General features: G+C 36.6%; 1 protein-coding gene across 2 annotated transcripts in view; it reads right to left on the reverse strand.

Annotated features, from left to right (window-relative positions):
• BRIP1 (BRCA1 interacting helicase 1) overlaps nt 1–18879 on the reverse strand; it is a 171474-nt gene that overhangs the window by 64249 nt on the left and 88346 nt on the right. For both annotated transcript variants that reach the window (XM_049860997.1, XM_049860998.1), the window contains exons 15-16: nt 2534–2693; nt 1177–1298 (exon numbers count right to left, since the gene is read on the reverse strand). In XM_049860997.1, coding sequence (XP_049716954.1) covers nt 1177–1298; nt 2534–2693 — 282 coding nt within the window. The remainder of the gene's footprint in view (nt 1–1176; nt 1299–2533; nt 2694–18879) is intronic.

Consider the following 18879-nt stretch of genomic DNA (forward strand, 5'->3'; position numbering starts at 1 on the left):
ATCTAGAGAAAGCCAGATGAGACACCCCCTGAAGACTTTTAGAAAATTTGAAGAGCTCCATAGTTATGGGAAGAGGTAGGGGCTAACCAGAGAAATACTGTTTATTACTGTTAATACTAATGCTACCAAAGGACTGCTATGGCTTAGGAAATAAAAGTAAAAATCATATAACTCACAGTGCCTAGTAAAATATTGACAATTAAAGAAGATACTGTTTCATGGAAGAACTCTTGTTCTGGTATGAGACCCTAACAGATTGAATCCTGGGAGGACGGATATAGATTGTACTCGATGGAGTCAACTCAGTGGCCAGAAAACCTCAAGCCTTTGTCTCAGATTACTAGCACCTTCAAATGCCTGTACGAAATAAAAGAAAATCCTGCCTGGTAGAAAATAATACCATCTGAGGCCTCAGATTACCTCCATAAGGTTTTCCAAATATAATGGTTAGCAAACAATCAGTGATAACGAGGCAAACTCCCATTTCTGGCCAAGATGGGGTAACTGTTTTATGAATATCCCTCCCATTATAAATAATAACAAAACAGATAAAGCAACTGCTTTCAGGGAGTAAATACCAGGCAGCAAAGAACTGTAATACCGGAGATAAGGGAAATTCATTAGGTAAACCCCGTAATTCCAAGTTCTCTTCCTGGGAATAATTTTCTGACAACAGTGCAGAGAATTAGAATACAGGCAGAGCACAGTGACCCTGCTGAGCTGAGGTGGAAGAGATTGGAGCTGCTGAAATCTGCAGGGAAGGGTGCTGGAGAGATAGGGAGTTAGGCAGAAAGGAGCCCTAGAATTCCCGGGGGGCAGGGGAGGGGGGCAGGATCCCTGTAAGTCTGTGACTGAAAACTTGATAAAACACAAACTGTTAGGCTCTACCTCCAGAGTGTCTGATGTAGTAGGCCTGAAAATCTGCATTTCTATCAAGTTCCCAGACATGCTCCTGACCTATGGATCACAATTTCAGAATCACTCTTGTTCAGTTAAAGACAATATAAGCGAAAAATAAAATAAACCTGTATCTACTAAACCTTTCTCACTCATTCGGATTCACCAGATTTAAAATAAAACGTCTGAGGATACAAGAAAATGTATAATTAACTTCACACAAAATCAATGACTTCTGTGTTGTTATAAGTTTTATTTATTAAGGTTTTGATGGCCTACCTGTAGATCTTTCACATTTGGAAAAGGAATTCCTACTGTTATGACAGCACGGGCATTGTCATCTGAGAAATCCAGACCCTCACTCACTTTCCCACGACAAACAGCTACCAGGAGCGCTCCATCTTAAACAACAGAAAAAAAAGCCTTTTAAAAAGCACACTCAAAATTATCCACAATTTGAAAATGATGATTAAGTAATCACAGTACCAAATTCAAAAAATGAAAACCAAACACTATTGAGATAAAAGTTTCAAAAGTTCAATGTCTTTAAATAAACACCTGAAACAAAATTACATTTAGATGGAATATCGTAGAAATAAATTTACAAACTGCGAATCTCCTAGCAGAAAGTAAAGCCACATCCCAGTAGCAACTTGCATATGAACTGAGCAATTATAACCAATAATATTATCTTATAAAAACTGAAATTACAATGATTACTTTCACCATTAAAAAGGAAAGTTCTCAGAATAGCTTTAATTTGTACTATATACATACTGAATCAATATATTGTATTTAAAACATGCACACGCTTGTTAAAATACACACACATAATCTTATCATAGAAGATAACAATTATGCTCTAAGAAGCCCTGGTGGTGCGGCAGTTAAGCCCTCGGCTGCTAACCAAAAGGCTGGCTGAACCCACCAGCTGCTCCAAGGGAAAAGATGGCAGCAGTCTGCGTCGGTGAAGATAACAGCCTTGGAAACCCTATGGAGTAGTTCTACTCTGTCCTATAGGGTCACTATGAGTCGGAATCAACTTGATGGCAGTGGGCTTTTATGATGTTGCATCGTTCATAAATTATTATTATTATTACTATCAGCTAATAGTAATTTCTCTAACTTTGAAATTGATTCTTGTTATGTTTTAAAAACTCAAGCTTACTTTATATAAGAATATAAGCACAAGGTATATTATTTGTATCAAAACATAGGGTTCATTTTGCTAGTAAGGAAGATATTTATGCATCTCGACTCCTCCACAAAATGTTTCAAGTGATGTAAGGAAGACTGGGGGGTAATATCTGAATGCTTGCTGTTTCTTATGCTGAACTGGCATACCCAAGTGAAACTATTCATAAGAGAACAACTCTAAATAAAATAATTTCTTTACTTATTTTCTTTTCACCAAACCCACCCCAGTGCCGTCTTGTATTTTATAATCCTTGGTGAAAAGAATTCACTCAAAAAAAAAAAAAAAAAAAAATGAGTGAATTCTTTTCACGAAGGATTATAAAATATAATTTTTCTCTTAAGTGCAAGATAACATGAGTAGAATTCTAACAACACCAATCTCTTCTTATAGTATGATAAAAAATATTTTTTCATTGGCTATGAAATTATTTTCAATTACCTTTCTCTCCTCTGTATTTGACTGCATCATAGTATACCTGCAGTAACTCATCAAACTCAGTTTTGTCTCCTCCCTGTGGTTCTACAATGACTGTCTTCACCAACTCCAGGTTACGCCACAGACCAGTGGAATGCCAACGTTCTTTTAATTTTTCTAATAACTAAAAACGAGAAAGAAAAAATGAATATTGCTGTCCAACTGAACAAACTTGTCTGGGTAGTCTCTTTAAACGAAGGTGAAGTTTCTTTACATTCTTAACTAAAGAATCCTTAAATGAAGATTATTTAAGATCATTTTACTGATGGCATAGATAGCTAAGCTCATTGTTTGAAAATTTGATCATCATTAATAGCCTGTATAAATAGATAAAAAGCCTCAGGCAGCCAAGAAGTAGAAAATATATAGGCACAAATGAAACATTAAAAAAAAAAAAAAAAAGGTACTAGAATTATAAAGGGACTGCCAACAAATTTCAAAGAAACTCGATCATATTGACCACATAGTCTAATAACAATGTGGCTTTAGAATAAAAGTCAATAATGTAAAGTTGTTTAAAAAAAAAAAAGCAAACATATAAGCCCAACACCAAAAGTCATACTCTTAAAAAAATATGGTTTAGAGAGGAAAACACAGTAGAATTCATTAATTCATTAGATCTGAGTGATACAGAAAGCACCCCACAATTCAAAATGTGTGGGATGCAACAAAGGCAGTATTCTTTTAGAAATATACTCTGAAAAACATTTTAAAATTTTGAAAATAAATGAATTGAGCATTCTTTTCAAGAAACTAAAAAATAAAACACAATAAATGCAAAGAAAATAGAATAATAAACACCTGAAATGAACAAAAAGATGAAAGCTCTAGAGATTATTATGATTTAAGTTGAACTGTTTTACCTACTTGTCAAAGTTCTATGAAATATGGACAAGTTACTAAAAAAATCAATGTACCCAAGTACCAAGAAGCTCCAAAAAATTCCTTAGAGAACAAAAACTAATCACTTTTTATAAGATGGTTTATTGCTTTAGAATTTTAACCTTATTTACTTTTAGAAATAAACTTTTTAATAAGTTCATAAAATCAATTTTCTAGCAGTAGTCAGTAAAATAGCTCATTGCTACTTTTGATCAGGGTTCCCTGATCAATAAAAATAAAAATTCACAGTAACACCATGCTATTAGGTAAAAATGTAGGGCTGTCATTGATCTGTAGGAGGCCTGGTGGCACAGTGGTTAAGCGTTCAGCTGCTCACCAAAAGGTCGGCTGTTTGAATCCACCAGCCACTCTTTGGAAACCCTATGGGGCAGCTCTGCTCTGTCACATTGGGTTGCTGTGAGTCAGAATCAACTTGAAGGCAATGGGTTCTGATATCATTGATCTAAAACTCTTTTCTATTTGAATGCTTCATTAGTTGTCTACTGTTGTTGCTGTTATTAGGTGCCATCAAGTCAATTTCAACTCACAGTGACCCAATGTGACAAAGCAGAGCTGCCCCACAGGGTTTTCTAGGTTGTATTGTTTATGGAAGCAGATCATTACATTTTTGTCCTGTGGAGCCACCGAGAGCATTCTAACTGCAAACCTTTCGGTTAGCAGTTGAACGCTTAACTGTTGAGGCACCAGGTCTCCTCGGATGGCTATTAAGATTTGCTTTTTGAATATGCACTGTTACTAAATCAAAGTATCTCACCAATGCACAGAAAGTGCAAAAAAATCTTCAACATAAGACAGTATTCAGAGCTGTGCACAGAAATCCTGAAACTGAAGATACAGAAAAAGATGTCAGCCATATGTTTGCCTCAGTTAGGCAAACCTGAATCAACTGAGGAATCAAATGGCTTGTGCATTCATTCAATTACTCATTACATATTAGTTCCCCTACTGTTAACAGAGAAGTCCCTAAGTGGTGTAAACAGTTATGTGCTCAGCTGCTAACTGAAAGGTTGGAGGTTTGAATCCACCCAGAGGTATCTTACAAAAAAGGCCTGGAGATAACTGCCAATAAATCAGCCACTGAAAATCCTATGGAGTACAGTTTTACTCTGACACTCATAAGAGTTCCTTGAGTCAAAATCAGCTCGATGGCAAGTGGTACTGTAAACATTACTATGGTACATTTGTCACAACTAGTGAACCAATACTGATACATCAGCTAACGTCCAGTTCATTCAGATTTCCTTAGTTTTTACTTAATGTCTTTTTTCTGTTTCAGGATCCCATCCAGGATACCACATGACATTTATTTATCTTGTCTTCTTTAGTCTCTTGATTGCAAAAGTTTCTTAGACTTTCCTTGTTTTTGATGACCTCAACAGTTTTGAGGAGTACTAATCAGGTATTTTTGTAGAATGTCCTTCAATTTGGGTTTGGTGCTTTTTTCTCATGGTTAGACAGGGGCTACAGGCCTTGGGGAGGAAGACCACAGAAGTGAAATGCCATTCTCATCACACTGTAACATGACTTATCAGTGATGAAATTACCTTAATCAACTAACTGAGGTAGCATTTATAAGGTTTCTCCACTGTGAAGTTACTCTTCTTCCCCCTTTCCATAATGTACTCTTTAGAAGGAAGTCACCAAGTATATCAGACTCTTCTTACAGGGTGGGAAGGTATGCTCCACTTCCTTGAGGGGAGAGTCTATCTACATAAATTATTTGGAATTCTCTGGACCAGATTTGCCCATCTTCCCCCATTTATTTATCTATTCAATCATATCTTTCTTTTTTTTGGTTTGGGTGAAAGTTTACAGAGTAGTTTCCCATTCAACAATTTATACACATTTTGTTTCATGACAGTTGCAAGCCCCTTGATGTGTCAGCATTCTACTCACTTCCTCCCTGATTTCCCCATTTCCATTCACCCATCTTTCCTGCCCCTTCCTGCCTTTTGAACTTAGTTTTTGGGCAAATGTTGCCCTTTTGATCTGGTGTGGGTGATTGTTCTGAGAAGCATATTCTTCACAACTGTTAATGCTCACTTTATAGGACTGTCTATTGTTTGGCTGAAAGGTGATTTCCAGGAGTGGGTTCAGTTTCAGGTTTGAAGAGTGTCTAAGGGCCATAGTCTTGGGGGTTCCACCAGTCTCTATCAGACCAGTAAAGTCTGGTCTTTTTCATGAATTTGAATTTTGCTGTACATTTTTCTCATACTCTGTCTGGCACCTTCTACTGTGATCCCAATCACGGCATTTGGTACTGGAAGCCAGGCACCATCTAGTTCTTCCGGTCTCAGGCTAGTGGAGGCTGTGGTTCATATGGCCCATTAGTCCTTTGGACTGTTTCCTTGAGACTTTAATTTCCTTTACTCTTCTTTGCTTTGGATGGTAAGAGACTAATAGTTGTATCTTACATGACCACCCACAAGCTTTTAAGATCCCAGGTACTACTCACCAAAGTACGATGTAGAATACTGTCTTTACGGACTATGTTATGCCAATTGACCCAGATGTCCCCCAAGATTATGATCCTAAACCATCAAGCCCAGTGACTCTGTCCTTCCAAGTGTTTGGTTATGGCTAGGAAGTTTTCGTAACTGTGCCCTCTCTGTGCTCTATAACATACATGATAAATTTGCAGCACACACAAATGCATATGTAGAAATATCCTCTTTATAACATTATACACTCATGGATATTTATTTTATACTTTGGATTATAACCCAATATATTATTTATTTTGTTGCTCATATTGCTCCAGCTTTGGCCATTAGGAGCTCTTTCAGTTGGCTCATGTGTCCTTTTGATACATCCCCATCATTTTGTTAAACACCTCTTTATAACACTCCAAGATTCTCCAGGTTCATCTTGCATATTTCCTGCCCCAGTTCTAGAATCGGCCATTTCTCCAAGCATCCCTGCTTCCATCTATTGGAGAATGGTATTCTAAATCAAGATTAGAGCACTGGATATGCTCATTGCTACCCCAGTGTCCTTGCTTCCAGGCCCTCTGAGTAGAGAGAGCTAGGAAATATCTGTGTATATGTAAACAAGCATGGGGGGTGGATCTGACCTCCTCTAACTTCACAAGGGAAAAGGAGGAACAAGATTAATAGCCCAAGGCTGACTGCTATGAAGCGAAGGTCAGACATATTCTCTCTCTGCCATTTTTATCAACTCTGACGCCCTCCCACGGCACTCTCTACTTCTCTGCTGGGTTCGATATTTCATTGCAATGGCCACACAAAACTCACAGATTATATTCACAATTATGGGGTTTATTAGGGAAGTAACAGGTTACAACTCAGGGTCAAAAACACTCAAAGATACAGTTCTTCCATCAGGACAGCCTCTTCCTCACAGGCCTCTTCCTAGCCCACAGTCTCTGTCCAAAAGCACTCAGCTTTCTCACTCTGTGGGCCGGGAAGCCCACTGTGTTGTCTCCTGCGGGTCTCTGCTACCGGGGCTCTGCTGCTGCTTCTTGAGTTCTCTCTCTCTCTGTGTCCTATGTCCAGGAGCTTCTCGGCACAGGGACGCCGGGTCCAAAGGATGTGCTTGCTCCTGGCTGTTCTTCCTTGGTGGTGGGAACTTCTCTGTCCTGCCTTTGAGGTGGCTCATTTCAAACTGAGAAGGATGTCAAAACTGACCAATTCTTTTGGTAGGTGACAATTACCCCCATCACAGAGTCCCACACAATCACCTGGGTGGGAGTTACAAAGGCCATGGCGAGAAATGCCACACAAAGATATCCATTACACTGCAGTATACTAACCTGAATATATATATATATTTTTTTATAATTACTTCTATATATTTGTATAGTAAGCTAAATGTGAGTTCATACTGATGTCTCCAGCTTTCATCTAGTATCATAAGGATCATTCAAGCTCTCTCCCTTCACTTGTCTGTAACTTCCTACTCCAACAGTAAAAAATCTGACTCCTATTATCTGTCATCCAATTATTTGAACGTTTAATTTCAGCATATATGTACTATGGTTTCAGAACTGTTAACTTTTCCTCCCAATGGAAATAACTTTATTAGCTACAGTCAAGTGCTTATGTACAGTTCCTTTTGTCTCTAGTCTTACAGTGCCTATCTATTTCCAGAGTTACTTAGGCCAGCACCTCCCTCCTCCCACCCCCTATTCAGTGAGGTTATACCATACATTTATAATATACAGTCTGCATTTCATACTGGGGTCAACGATCTCCTAAAAATGTAGTTGTTGTTTTTTAATTTATATACATTAAGGTTCACACTTCATGCTGTAGGTTCTATGGGTTTTGACAAATGTTTACAGTGTCCTGTTTCCACTGCTACATTATCACTGCCTTAAAAAATCCCCTGTGCTTCACCTATTCAACCTCTTTCCTCCCCATAACCATCCGATTTTAGCCCCTGCACCTGTGAAATGTGACCCTGTTTGGAAATAGGGTTATTCTTTGGTTATCATTTAAGGTAAAGGAGGTCAGACTGGAATGAGGTGGGTCCTAATGCTAATCTGTTCTGTCTTACAGAAGATGAGAACGGACACAGAAACACAGTCACACAGGAGGAAGATACCATGTGAGAATTCATCTACAAGCTAAGGAATGCCAAGAAACACTCGGGGCTACCAACAAAGAAGGATCATCCCCTACAGCCAACAGAGAGTGAACAATGCCCTGCCAATGCCCTGAATTTGGAATTTCAGACTCTGGAATTGTGAGAAAATAAACTGCTGCTCTTTAAAGCCAACCACTTTGTGCTATTTTGCTGGGGCAGCCCTAGGGAATGAAGACACCTAGTAAAGATGAACATATGCATTCCTTATGATCCAGCAAATCCACTCTGAGTTATACCCTACAAATAAGTACATTTACAAAAGGAGATATGAACAACAGCACTCTTTTTAATAGCCAAACACTAGAAGCAACTGAAAGTCCCCGGTTAACAGCAGACTGAATAATTACATTGTGATATATTCATAAAAATTAATACCACATAATAGTGAAAATGACTAAACTAGCATCACACGTATCAAGAATGACAAATCACAAACCCTATCGATGCTGAATTCAACAAAGGAAATTATAGATAAATAACATAATGATTCCACTTATATAAAGTTCAAAACTAATGCAGTGCTTAAGAATGCATAACCCATTGCCGTGGAGTTGATTCCAACTCATAGCAACCCTATAGGACAGAGCAGAACCACCCCATACGGTTTCCAAAGAGTGCCTGGTGGATTCAAACCGCCGACCTTTCGGTTAGCAGCCGTAGTTCTTAACCACTACGCCACCAGGGTTTCCGTAAGAAACCATATATACATATAAATAAAACTATTTTTTAAAACGAGCAAAACTAATATCTCTAGGGATGTGGCATGTGAATGGAGAGGGGGATGTGGAGGCTTCTAATATAACGGTAAAATCCTATTTCTTAAGCTGGGTGGTAGATCCAAAAAAAACCAAGCCCAGTGCCGTCGAGTCAATTCTGACTCATAGCGACCCTATAGGACAGAGTAGAACTGCCCCATAGAGTTTCCATGGAGCGTCTGGCGGATTCAAACTGCCGACCCTTTGGTTAGCAGCCGTAGCACTTAACCACTATGCCACCAGGGTTTCCGGGTGGTGGATACACAGATGCTATTTTATTATCATTTAAAATGTACATATTCAATTAAAAAGAGAAAACGTACATATTAGTTTTATATACTTATACAAATACATTTATATTTCACAATTAAAAAACATAAAGATTAAGCAAAATTTCTCTGGTGATAATATGGACAAATTAGGAGGAGTTTGGGTACTATCAGGCTACTAATTCAGTAATACAGAGTAGAGGTGGCTTGAATTAGAAAGTGTTAAGAAAAATTACGCAAAATTTAACAATAAGGCAAAAAGATACGTGGCACAAACTTTCGATTTCATATGCAGGCAAAGGCCCACACGAGGATTATCTAGGGAAATGCACTTTTTCAATTTACTGTTTACTGTTGATTAAGGTTCCAGACTTAGTAAAACTGTATGTTAACCTGTATATTTTTGTCCAGTAGAAATGCAAATAATTTCTGTCCAGGAGAAAAAGACAACCCCAAAGAGCATGACTTATTGGTCTATAATACACTAACCAGTTGTGTAGCCAGGCCAGTAACCTTATACATAGTCCTTTGGAATTGCCTATAACAAATACCTAGCACCTTAAATGCTCTGTGAATTGGTTCCCTCAACATTCAATAAGTTGATTAAAATTTTTACAGGTGTTTGCTTTATAGTTCCTTTGAGTCATGATTTTATCTTTCTGAAAGTTATATTGGAGAAAGACAAGTAGATTTTTAGAATATTTAAGATTTTAAATTAACAAGATACAGTGGTAGACTGGATATGACAGGAAAGGGAGAAAAAGATTCAAAGATGCCCCCTAGGCAGGTATCAAATTAATCCAAACATAGACTGTGGTACCATTTATTTATATAAGCACCACTGGAAAAAGACCAAGACTGGGAAGAAAGATTACAAGTTTGTTGCCTTGGAGACAACCAAATTCAAATGTTGATCTAGCAGTTGAACATACTGGCATGGTACTTACAGAAGAGTTTAGAATTCAACAATAAATTGGGAAATCAAAAACACAGAGGTAACTAAAAGAATGCATATAAATGAGAATAATGGGATAATACAAATTTAAAAAAAAAACAAAAACAGTCCAGCAAGAAAACTTTATCCTTTCCTATCACATTGCACATCCAATGCATGAGCAAATCTTGCCAGCACCATTTTCAAGATCTATCTAGACTCAGACATTTCTCCCTATCTTCATTGCTACCTCAATGACCCAAGCTACCACCATCTCTCACTAGATTATTACAACAGACTCCTAAAGAGTCACCTTGCTTCTTCCTATGCTCCCTATAGTCCATCTTCCATGAAGCAGTCTGCATAATTCTTTTCAAATTAAGTCTAAGGCCTCCAACGGCTTCCTACACTTAGAATAAAATCAACATCCTTACTGTTGGCATTTTATCCGAGCTACTTTTCTGACCTCATCTCTAACTACTTCCCCTAGTCCACCCCCATTCTGCTTCAGCCCCATTAGCCTCCTTGTTGCTTAAACAAATCAGAGAACATTCTTGCCCCAGAAATCAGAATGATTTGCTTCCTCGCCTCCTTTAGGTCAAACTATCCAGTTAAAATTCTAAGCTATCTCTCCCTGTTTTCCCAGAATTCACTTTTCCTCCTTCTTTGTTTTATTTTTCTGCATAGCAGTTACCACCATCTAACCAATTATATACCTTTTTTACGTATTATGTATCTTTCTGCTTCTTATTGCTGAAATATAATCTCTACAAGGAAAATTATTTTCATCTGTTTTGCTCACTGCTAATTGTCAAGTGCCCAGAATATTACCAGGCACACAGAAAGTGCTCAATAAATATTTGTCGAATGAATTTAATACATGAATGAAGAAGAAAGGTCCAAAATAATGAAAGAGGATGAAAAATAATCTATAAAATCAGGTGCCAAAGTTTTAATAAAAAGAGAGTAGTCAGGTGTTTTGTAAGGTGACAATAAAGGTGAGGGGAAAGGATATGATTAAAAGGCATGAGCTCAGAGATAAGACTTTTTTGTTGGTCAGTTATTTTGCTTGTTTCTTTTTGTTTTTTTTCAAAGAAGAAAATGTAGAGGTAAAGGTTTAGAAATAACAATGGAGAGCAAACAGGATATGAAACCTAAGGTACTACAGGTCATGAGACAAAAAACAGCCACAATTTACAAGGGCTGACAAGGAGGTAGCATGTCCTCTGGGTATACCCAGGTTTTAGTTCAGGTAAGGAGTTAAAAGGAACACTGTGAAAAAGAGGGAATTTGGTGATTATAAGACAACATTTTAGTTTAATTTCTTCAGTGGAGATTTTTTTAAGTACCTTAAAAGCCTTCCCTTTAAGATCATACAGGAGCTACATGTAAATTCAGAGTACAGTTGTATAGCAAAAACATACTGATTATTTCCATGAAAATGGCCTGTACCAAATTTTCAGTTTTAGATAACAAAATATTTAGGCCTGCAGCTTTTCCATTCTCATTGCAGGTGACATTCAAATTGCACATTTATACATCTTAATTATTTCCACCTTGCCAGAGAAATCACACAAATAACTAAACACACAGATAACTAAATTGATTTTTAAATTTTTTAAGTATCCCAGCTGGCACCTAAAAAGTCAAATACCTTAGAGAAAAGTACAGATATAGATTCATCTCTTGGATTTTAAGACTTACATATATGAAAAATGTGAGGTGTCTTTGTTATAAAATACTTAAAAGCTCATATAAGGCAAATACTACTCACATACAGAGACTAGTCCACGTATATTGATATGGATGATTTAATTTACTAATTGGTGGTCACATCACTTGGATCTGTTAACCTCAGAGACAATTTTTGGTTTTTAGTCAGGTTTTACAAATTAACAGACACTCTGGAATGTTTATGCCTTATCTGGATATTACCATTTTACGTTTTCAAACTTAAAACCAGTATCTTGCTCGGGAGGCAGTCGGTTAGAACACAACCTGCTGGGGAAATCCTGCATGTGCTCCATGTCCACAGCTTTTACACAGTTCCAGATGTTCCATACATTAATAATGCACTAACTGAGAACCTCTTTTTGAAACTTTAGAAAGTGCAAATTGCATTAGGACCTCTTTGCCCTCATTAATGGTATTGTTACAATCCCAGACCTCTGGAAAATGTTTTTTGGCATGTGTTTAACTTTATAATATTGCCATTTACTCACTTTAATGGCCAGTACTCAAGTCTTAATGCTTTTAATAGACCTGCCTAAACAGACTACCTACCATCTTTTGTAATCTTATTCACAGAATTTATTTCATAGGTAAAATCCGTCACGTTTTTCCAGCTGAAGATGATTCCTCACTATTCATTTCATGAGTTACTAATATTTAGGAAATGTTTACTCTCTATTATTCAGTTGATAGGTACCTACAGGTGGCATATGTAAGAAGTAAAGTACAGCTCCTTTTAAATAGTAATAAAAATGGAAAGTAGTGGTTTTATAACCTTACAGTAAAAATGGGTATATTCTTACTTCTTGCTGTATTTAAAAATAAAATATGAGAAAATTAAAAATATGAATTTCTTTTGAAACAATTTTCTATACTCTAGTTTTTTTGTAATATCTGACTCAGCATCTTCACCTCAAGAGGCTGGGTTATATTTCAGGATCAAACTTTCAACCAATATTGATGCAGTCACTAGTGCACTTTGAGGACTAATATGGAGGGATACTGTCCGAAAGTAGAAGTAAGATCCTTTGTAGTGCTGGCTATCTAAATGGAAAGGAAAGATCCTATAGCCCTCTCTGAAAAAGAGCATTCCTCTTAATAAATCTGTTAAAAGACCTGACACATTTACTTACAGAATCACTTATTGATACATTCTGATAAAAATACACAATGTTACTTACAAAGTAAAAACTTCGAATAAAACAGAATTTCAGAAATAACTCGTACATTTCCTCATGACAATCTACTTTGTTGACGTCTCTTAAAGAAATAACAGTAAGTGCCCAATAGCTACTTATGTATGGAACAAATTAATAATTCTTTGAAACACAAATTTTGAATTTGTTCATTCATCAATATAATTGGTTCATCAATGTCTGAAATGAAACCATTAGGTTAAAATGTATATACTTGAATGTTTTTGCTGTTTTAGAATTAAGTATTGGCTGAAATCTGAATGAATAAATTTATTCATCCAAATTCACTCATATGTTCCATTCCTTACCTGAGTTGGATTAACTGCAGGCAGAAAAAAAAAAAGACAATTCAATTCTAGTCTTTCTGTAAAATCTTGGTAAATAAACTATAATTTTCCTGCACTGCACTATTAGAATCTAGGTAGACTCTAGGCTGAAACAAGGCAATGAATAAGAAGCAGCCACTATAATGTTTCTAAAATGTTTCCGTTTTCAAGTACTGCCAACCTGAGTTGGTTGAAACCTGTTATCATAAATCTTGAAGATGAGCTTTGGAAGTAGTACTACTTTGCAATGTAGTAGACAAGACACAAAACGAAAATACTTAAAATACAATGTGGTAAGTACTATGATAGCTATAATATAGAGTAGTAGCCCCTAATACTAACAGAGCAGTAGATCTTTGACCTGGATATAGAGTACAAAGTTTCTGGATAATAAAAAAGCCAATGGGTGGATTCCAAGCAGCAGAACACTATGAACACATGTGCTGCATTAGTTTTCTATTGGTGCATAAGAAATTACCACAAACTCAGTAGCTTAAAACAACACCTATTTATTATCTCACAGTTTCTATAAATCAGGTGTCCAGGTACACCACAACTGGATTCTGTACTCAAGGTCTCAACGGGCTGAAATCAAGGTGTCAGCTAGTGCTGTGGTTTTCATCTTGCACTTTGGATTCTCTTCCAAGCTCGCTGGTTGTTGGCAGAATTAATTTATTTGTGACTGTAGGATGAAGGATTCTATTTACCTGCTACTTATTGGCTTGGCACTATTCTCAGATCCTAGATGGCCACGTGCCCCCTCCACTAACTAGTCATTTTCCAGCATGGATGTTTGCTTTATTACAGGTCCACTACCTTCTTCTACAACCAGTCAGAGAAAACTCTCTGGTTTTAAAAGGCTCATGTGATTAGGCCAGACCCAAATGGCAGTTCCTCAAAAACTTGACACAGGAAGGACACTACATAATGATAAAAGGGACAATTGATCAGGAAGACATAACCATATTAAATATTTATGCACCCAATGATAGGGCTGCAAGATACATAAATCAAATTTTAACAGAACTGAAAAGTGAGATAGACATCTCCACAATTACAGTAGGAGACTTCAACACACCACTTTCGGAGGACAGAACATCCAGTAAGAAGCTCAATAGAGACATGGAAGACCTAATTACAACAATCAACCAATTTGACCTCATCGACTTATACAGAACTCTCCACCCAACTGATGCAAAGTATACTTTTTTTTCTAGTGCACATGGAACATTCGCTAGAATAGACCACATATTAGGTCATAAAACAAATCTTTGCAGAATCCAAAACATCAAAATATTACAAAGCATCTTCTCAGACTACAAGGCAATAAACCTAGAAATCAATAACAGAAAAACTAGGGAAAAGAAATCAAATACTTGGAAACTGAACAATACCCTCCTGAAAAAAGACTGGGTTATAGAAGACATCAAGGAGGGAATAAGGAAATTCATAGAATGCAAAGAGAATGAAAATACTTCCTATCAAAACCTCTGGGACACAGCAAAAGCAGTGCTCAGAGGCCAATTTATATCGATAAATGCACACATACAAAAAGAAGAAAGAGCCAAAATCAGAGAACTGTCCCTACAACTTGAACAAATAGAAAGTGAGCAACAAAAGAATCCATCAGGCACCAGAAGAAAACAAATAATAAAAATTAGAGCTGAGCTAAATGAATTAGAGAACAGAAAAACTATTGAAAGAATTAACAAAGCCAAAAGCTGGTTCTTTGAAAAAATTAACAAAATCGATAAACCATTGGATAGACTGACTAAAGAAATACGGCAAAGGAAACAAATAACCCGAATAAGAAACGAGAAGGGCCACATCACAACAGAACCAACTGAAATTAAAAGAGTCATATCAGATTATTACGAAAAATTGTACTCTAACAAATTTGCAAACCTAGAAGAAATGGATGAATTCCTGGAAAAACACTACCTACCTAAACTAACACATTCAGAAGTAGAACAACTAAATGGACCCAGAACAAAAAAAGAGATTGAAATGGTAATCAAAAAAATCCCAACAAAAAAAAGCCCTGGCCCGGATGGCTTCACGGCAGAGTTCTACCAAACTTTCAGAGAAGAGTTAACACCACTACTACTAAAGGTATTTCAAAGCATAGAAAATGATGGAATACTACCCAACTCATTCTATGAAGCCACCATCTCCCTGATACCAAAACCAGGTAAAGACATTCCAAAAAAAGAAAATTACAGACCTATATCCCTCATGAACATAGATGCAAAAATCCTCAACAAAATTCTAGCCAATAGAATTCATATCAAAAAAATAATTCACCACGATCAAGTGGGATTTATACCAGGTATGCAAGGCTGGTTTAATATCAGAAAAACCATTAATGTAATCCACCATATAAATAAAACAAAAGACAAAAACCACATGATCTTATCAATTGATGCAGAAAAGGCATTTGATAAAGTCCAACACCCATTCATGATAAAAACTCTTACCAAAATAGGAATTGAAGGAAAATTCCTCAACGTAATAAAGGGCATCTATGCAAAGCCAACAGCCAACATCACTCTAAATGGAGAGAACCTGAAAGCATTTCCCTTGAGAACGGGAACCAGACAAGGATGCCCTTTATCACCACTCTTATTCAACATTGTGCTAGAAGTCCTAGCCAGAGCAATTAGGCTAGACAAAGAAATAAAGGGCATCCAGATTGGCAAGGAGGAAGTAAAATTATCTCTATTTGCAGATGACATGATCTTATACACAGAAAACCCTAAGGAATCCTCCAGAAAACTACTGAAACTAATAGAAGAGTTTATAAATAAAAACTGTACTCCCACAAATTTGAAAACCTAGAGGAAACTGACAGATTTCTAGAAACACGCTACTTACCTAAACTAGCATAAGCTGAGGTAGAAGATCTGAACACACCCATAACAAAAGAAGAGGTTGAAAAGGTAATTAAAAAAAAAACTCTCAACAAAAAAAGTCCTGGCCCAGAAGGCTTCACTGAAGAATTCTACAAAACATTCAGAGAAGACCTCATATGAATACAACTCAAACTACTTCAGAACATAGAAAAGGAAGGGACACTTTCAAATTCATTCTATAAAGCCAGCATTACCCTGATACCAAAGCCAGGCAAAGATACCACAAAAAAAGAAAATTACAGATCAATATCTCTCACGAATATAGATGTAAAAATTCTCAACAAAAGTCTAGCCAACAGAATTCAGTACCATGTAAAAAAAAATAATACACCATGACAAAGTGGGTATTCATGCCAGGTATGCAAGAACGGTTCAACATGAGAAAATAAATCAATGTAATCTACCACATAAATAAAAAAATCACATGATCATCTCAATCGATGTAGAAAAGGCAAATCGATGAAGTCCAACACACATTCCTGATAAAAACTTAATAAAATAGTTATAGAAGGGAAATCCCTCAACATAATAAAGGGCATCTATTTTTTTTTTTTATACAAAATCAACAGTCAATATCATTCTCAATGGAGAGAGGCTGAAAGCATTCCCCTTCTGAGAATGGAAAAAAGAAAGGGTGCTCTTTAAAACCACTCGTATTTAACATAGTGCTGGAAGTCCTAGCTAGAGCAACAAGGTAAGAAAAAGAAATAAAGGCCATTCAAATTGGTAAGGAAGAAGCAAAATTATCCCTATTCGCAGATGATATGATACTATAATTAGAGAAACCAAAGGACACCACAAGAAAACTACTGGAACTAATAGATTCAGCAGAGTAGCAGGCTATAAAATCAACATACAAAAATCAGTTGGATTCCCATACACCAACAAAGAGACCTTTGAAAAGGAAATACTTAGGAATAAATCTAACCAGAGATGTAAAAGACCTATGCTAAGAAAACTACAAAACACTCTTGCAAGAAACCAAAGGAGACCTACATAAATAGAAAAACATACCATGCTCCTGAATAGGGACACCCAACATTGTGAAAATGTCAATGCTACCCAAGCAATCTGAGGTACAATGCAATCCTGATCCAAATACCAATAGCATTCTTTAATGAGATGAAAAAACTAGTCACCAACTTTATATATAAAGGAAAGAGGCCCTGAATAAGAACAGTATTATTGAAGAAAAAGAATAAAGTAAGAGGCATCATATTACCTATTACCTAATCTCAGAACCTACCATACAGCCACAGTAGCCAACGACAAACATATTGACCAATGGAACAGAATCGAAAACTCAGATGTAAATCCATTTACCTACAGCCACCTTATCTTTGACAATGGCCCAAAGCCCACTAAGTGGGGAAAAGACAGCCTTTTTAATAAATGGTGCTGGTGAAACCGGAAGTTCATCTGTAAAAAAAATGAAACAGGACCCATACCTCACATCATACACAAAAACGAATTCAAAATTTATCAAGACCTAAATATAAAACCAAAAACTATAAAGATCATAGATGAAAAAACAGGGTCAACATTAACCAAAAAAAAAAAAAAAACAAACAAACCCATTACTGTCGAGTTTCATGATGACCCTTAGAACAGAGTAGAACTGCCCCATAGGGTTTCCAAGGAGCAGCTGGTGGATCTGAACTGCTGACTTTTTGGTTACTAGCCAAGCTCTTAACTACTATGCCACCAGCGCTAGGGGTCCTAATATACAGCATAAATAGGACACAAATCATAACTAAAACAATATACAAACACCAGAAGATAAGCTAGATAATTGGGATCTTCTAAAAATTAAAGTTATGCTCATCAAAAGATATCACTCAAAGAGTGAAAAGAGAACCTACAAACTGCAAAAAAAAAAAATTTTGGCTATGACATATCCAACAAAGTTTTAATCTCTAAAATCTATAAGAAAATTTAACACCTCTACAATGAAAAGGCAAATTATCCACTTAAAAAATGGGCAACGGCATTAGAGAAATGCAAATCAAAACTATAATGAGATACCATCTCACCCCAACAAGGCTAGCATTAATCCAAAAAATACAAAATAATAAACATTGGAGAGGTTGTGGACAGACTGGAACACTTACACACTGCTGGTAGAAATGAATTTGGCACTTCCTTAAGCGAGAAATAGAACTACCATGTGATCCAGCAATCCCACTCCTTGGAATATATCCTAGAGGAATAGGAGCCATCGCACAACTAGATATATGCACACCCACATTTACTGCAGCACTGTTCACAGTAGCAAAAAGATCGAAACAGCCTAGGTGCCCAACAACAGATGAATGGATAAACAAATCATAGTAAATTCACACAATTGAATACCATGCAACGGTAAGGAACAACAATGAATCCGCAAAACACCTCATAACATGGATGAATCTAGAAGGCATTATGCTGTGTGAAATTAGTAAATCCAAAAGGACAGGTATTGTATGAGACCACTATTATATGAACTCAAGAAAAGGTTTAAAACAGAAGAAAACATTCTTTGATGGTTTCAGCAGTGGGGAGGGAGGGAGAAGGGTATTCACTAACTAGCTAGTAAATAAGAATTATCTTAGGTGAAGGGAAGGACAATACACAATACAGGGGAAGTCAGCAAAATTGGATTAAACCAAAAGCTAAGAAGTTTTCTGAATACAACCA

The sequence above is a fragment of the Elephas maximus genome, chromosome 19, assembly GCF_024166365.1.
Source record: "Elephas maximus indicus isolate mEleMax1 chromosome 19, mEleMax1 primary haplotype, whole genome shotgun sequence".
NCBI classification, from domain to species: domain Eukaryota; kingdom Metazoa; phylum Chordata; class Mammalia; order Proboscidea; family Elephantidae; genus Elephas; species Elephas maximus.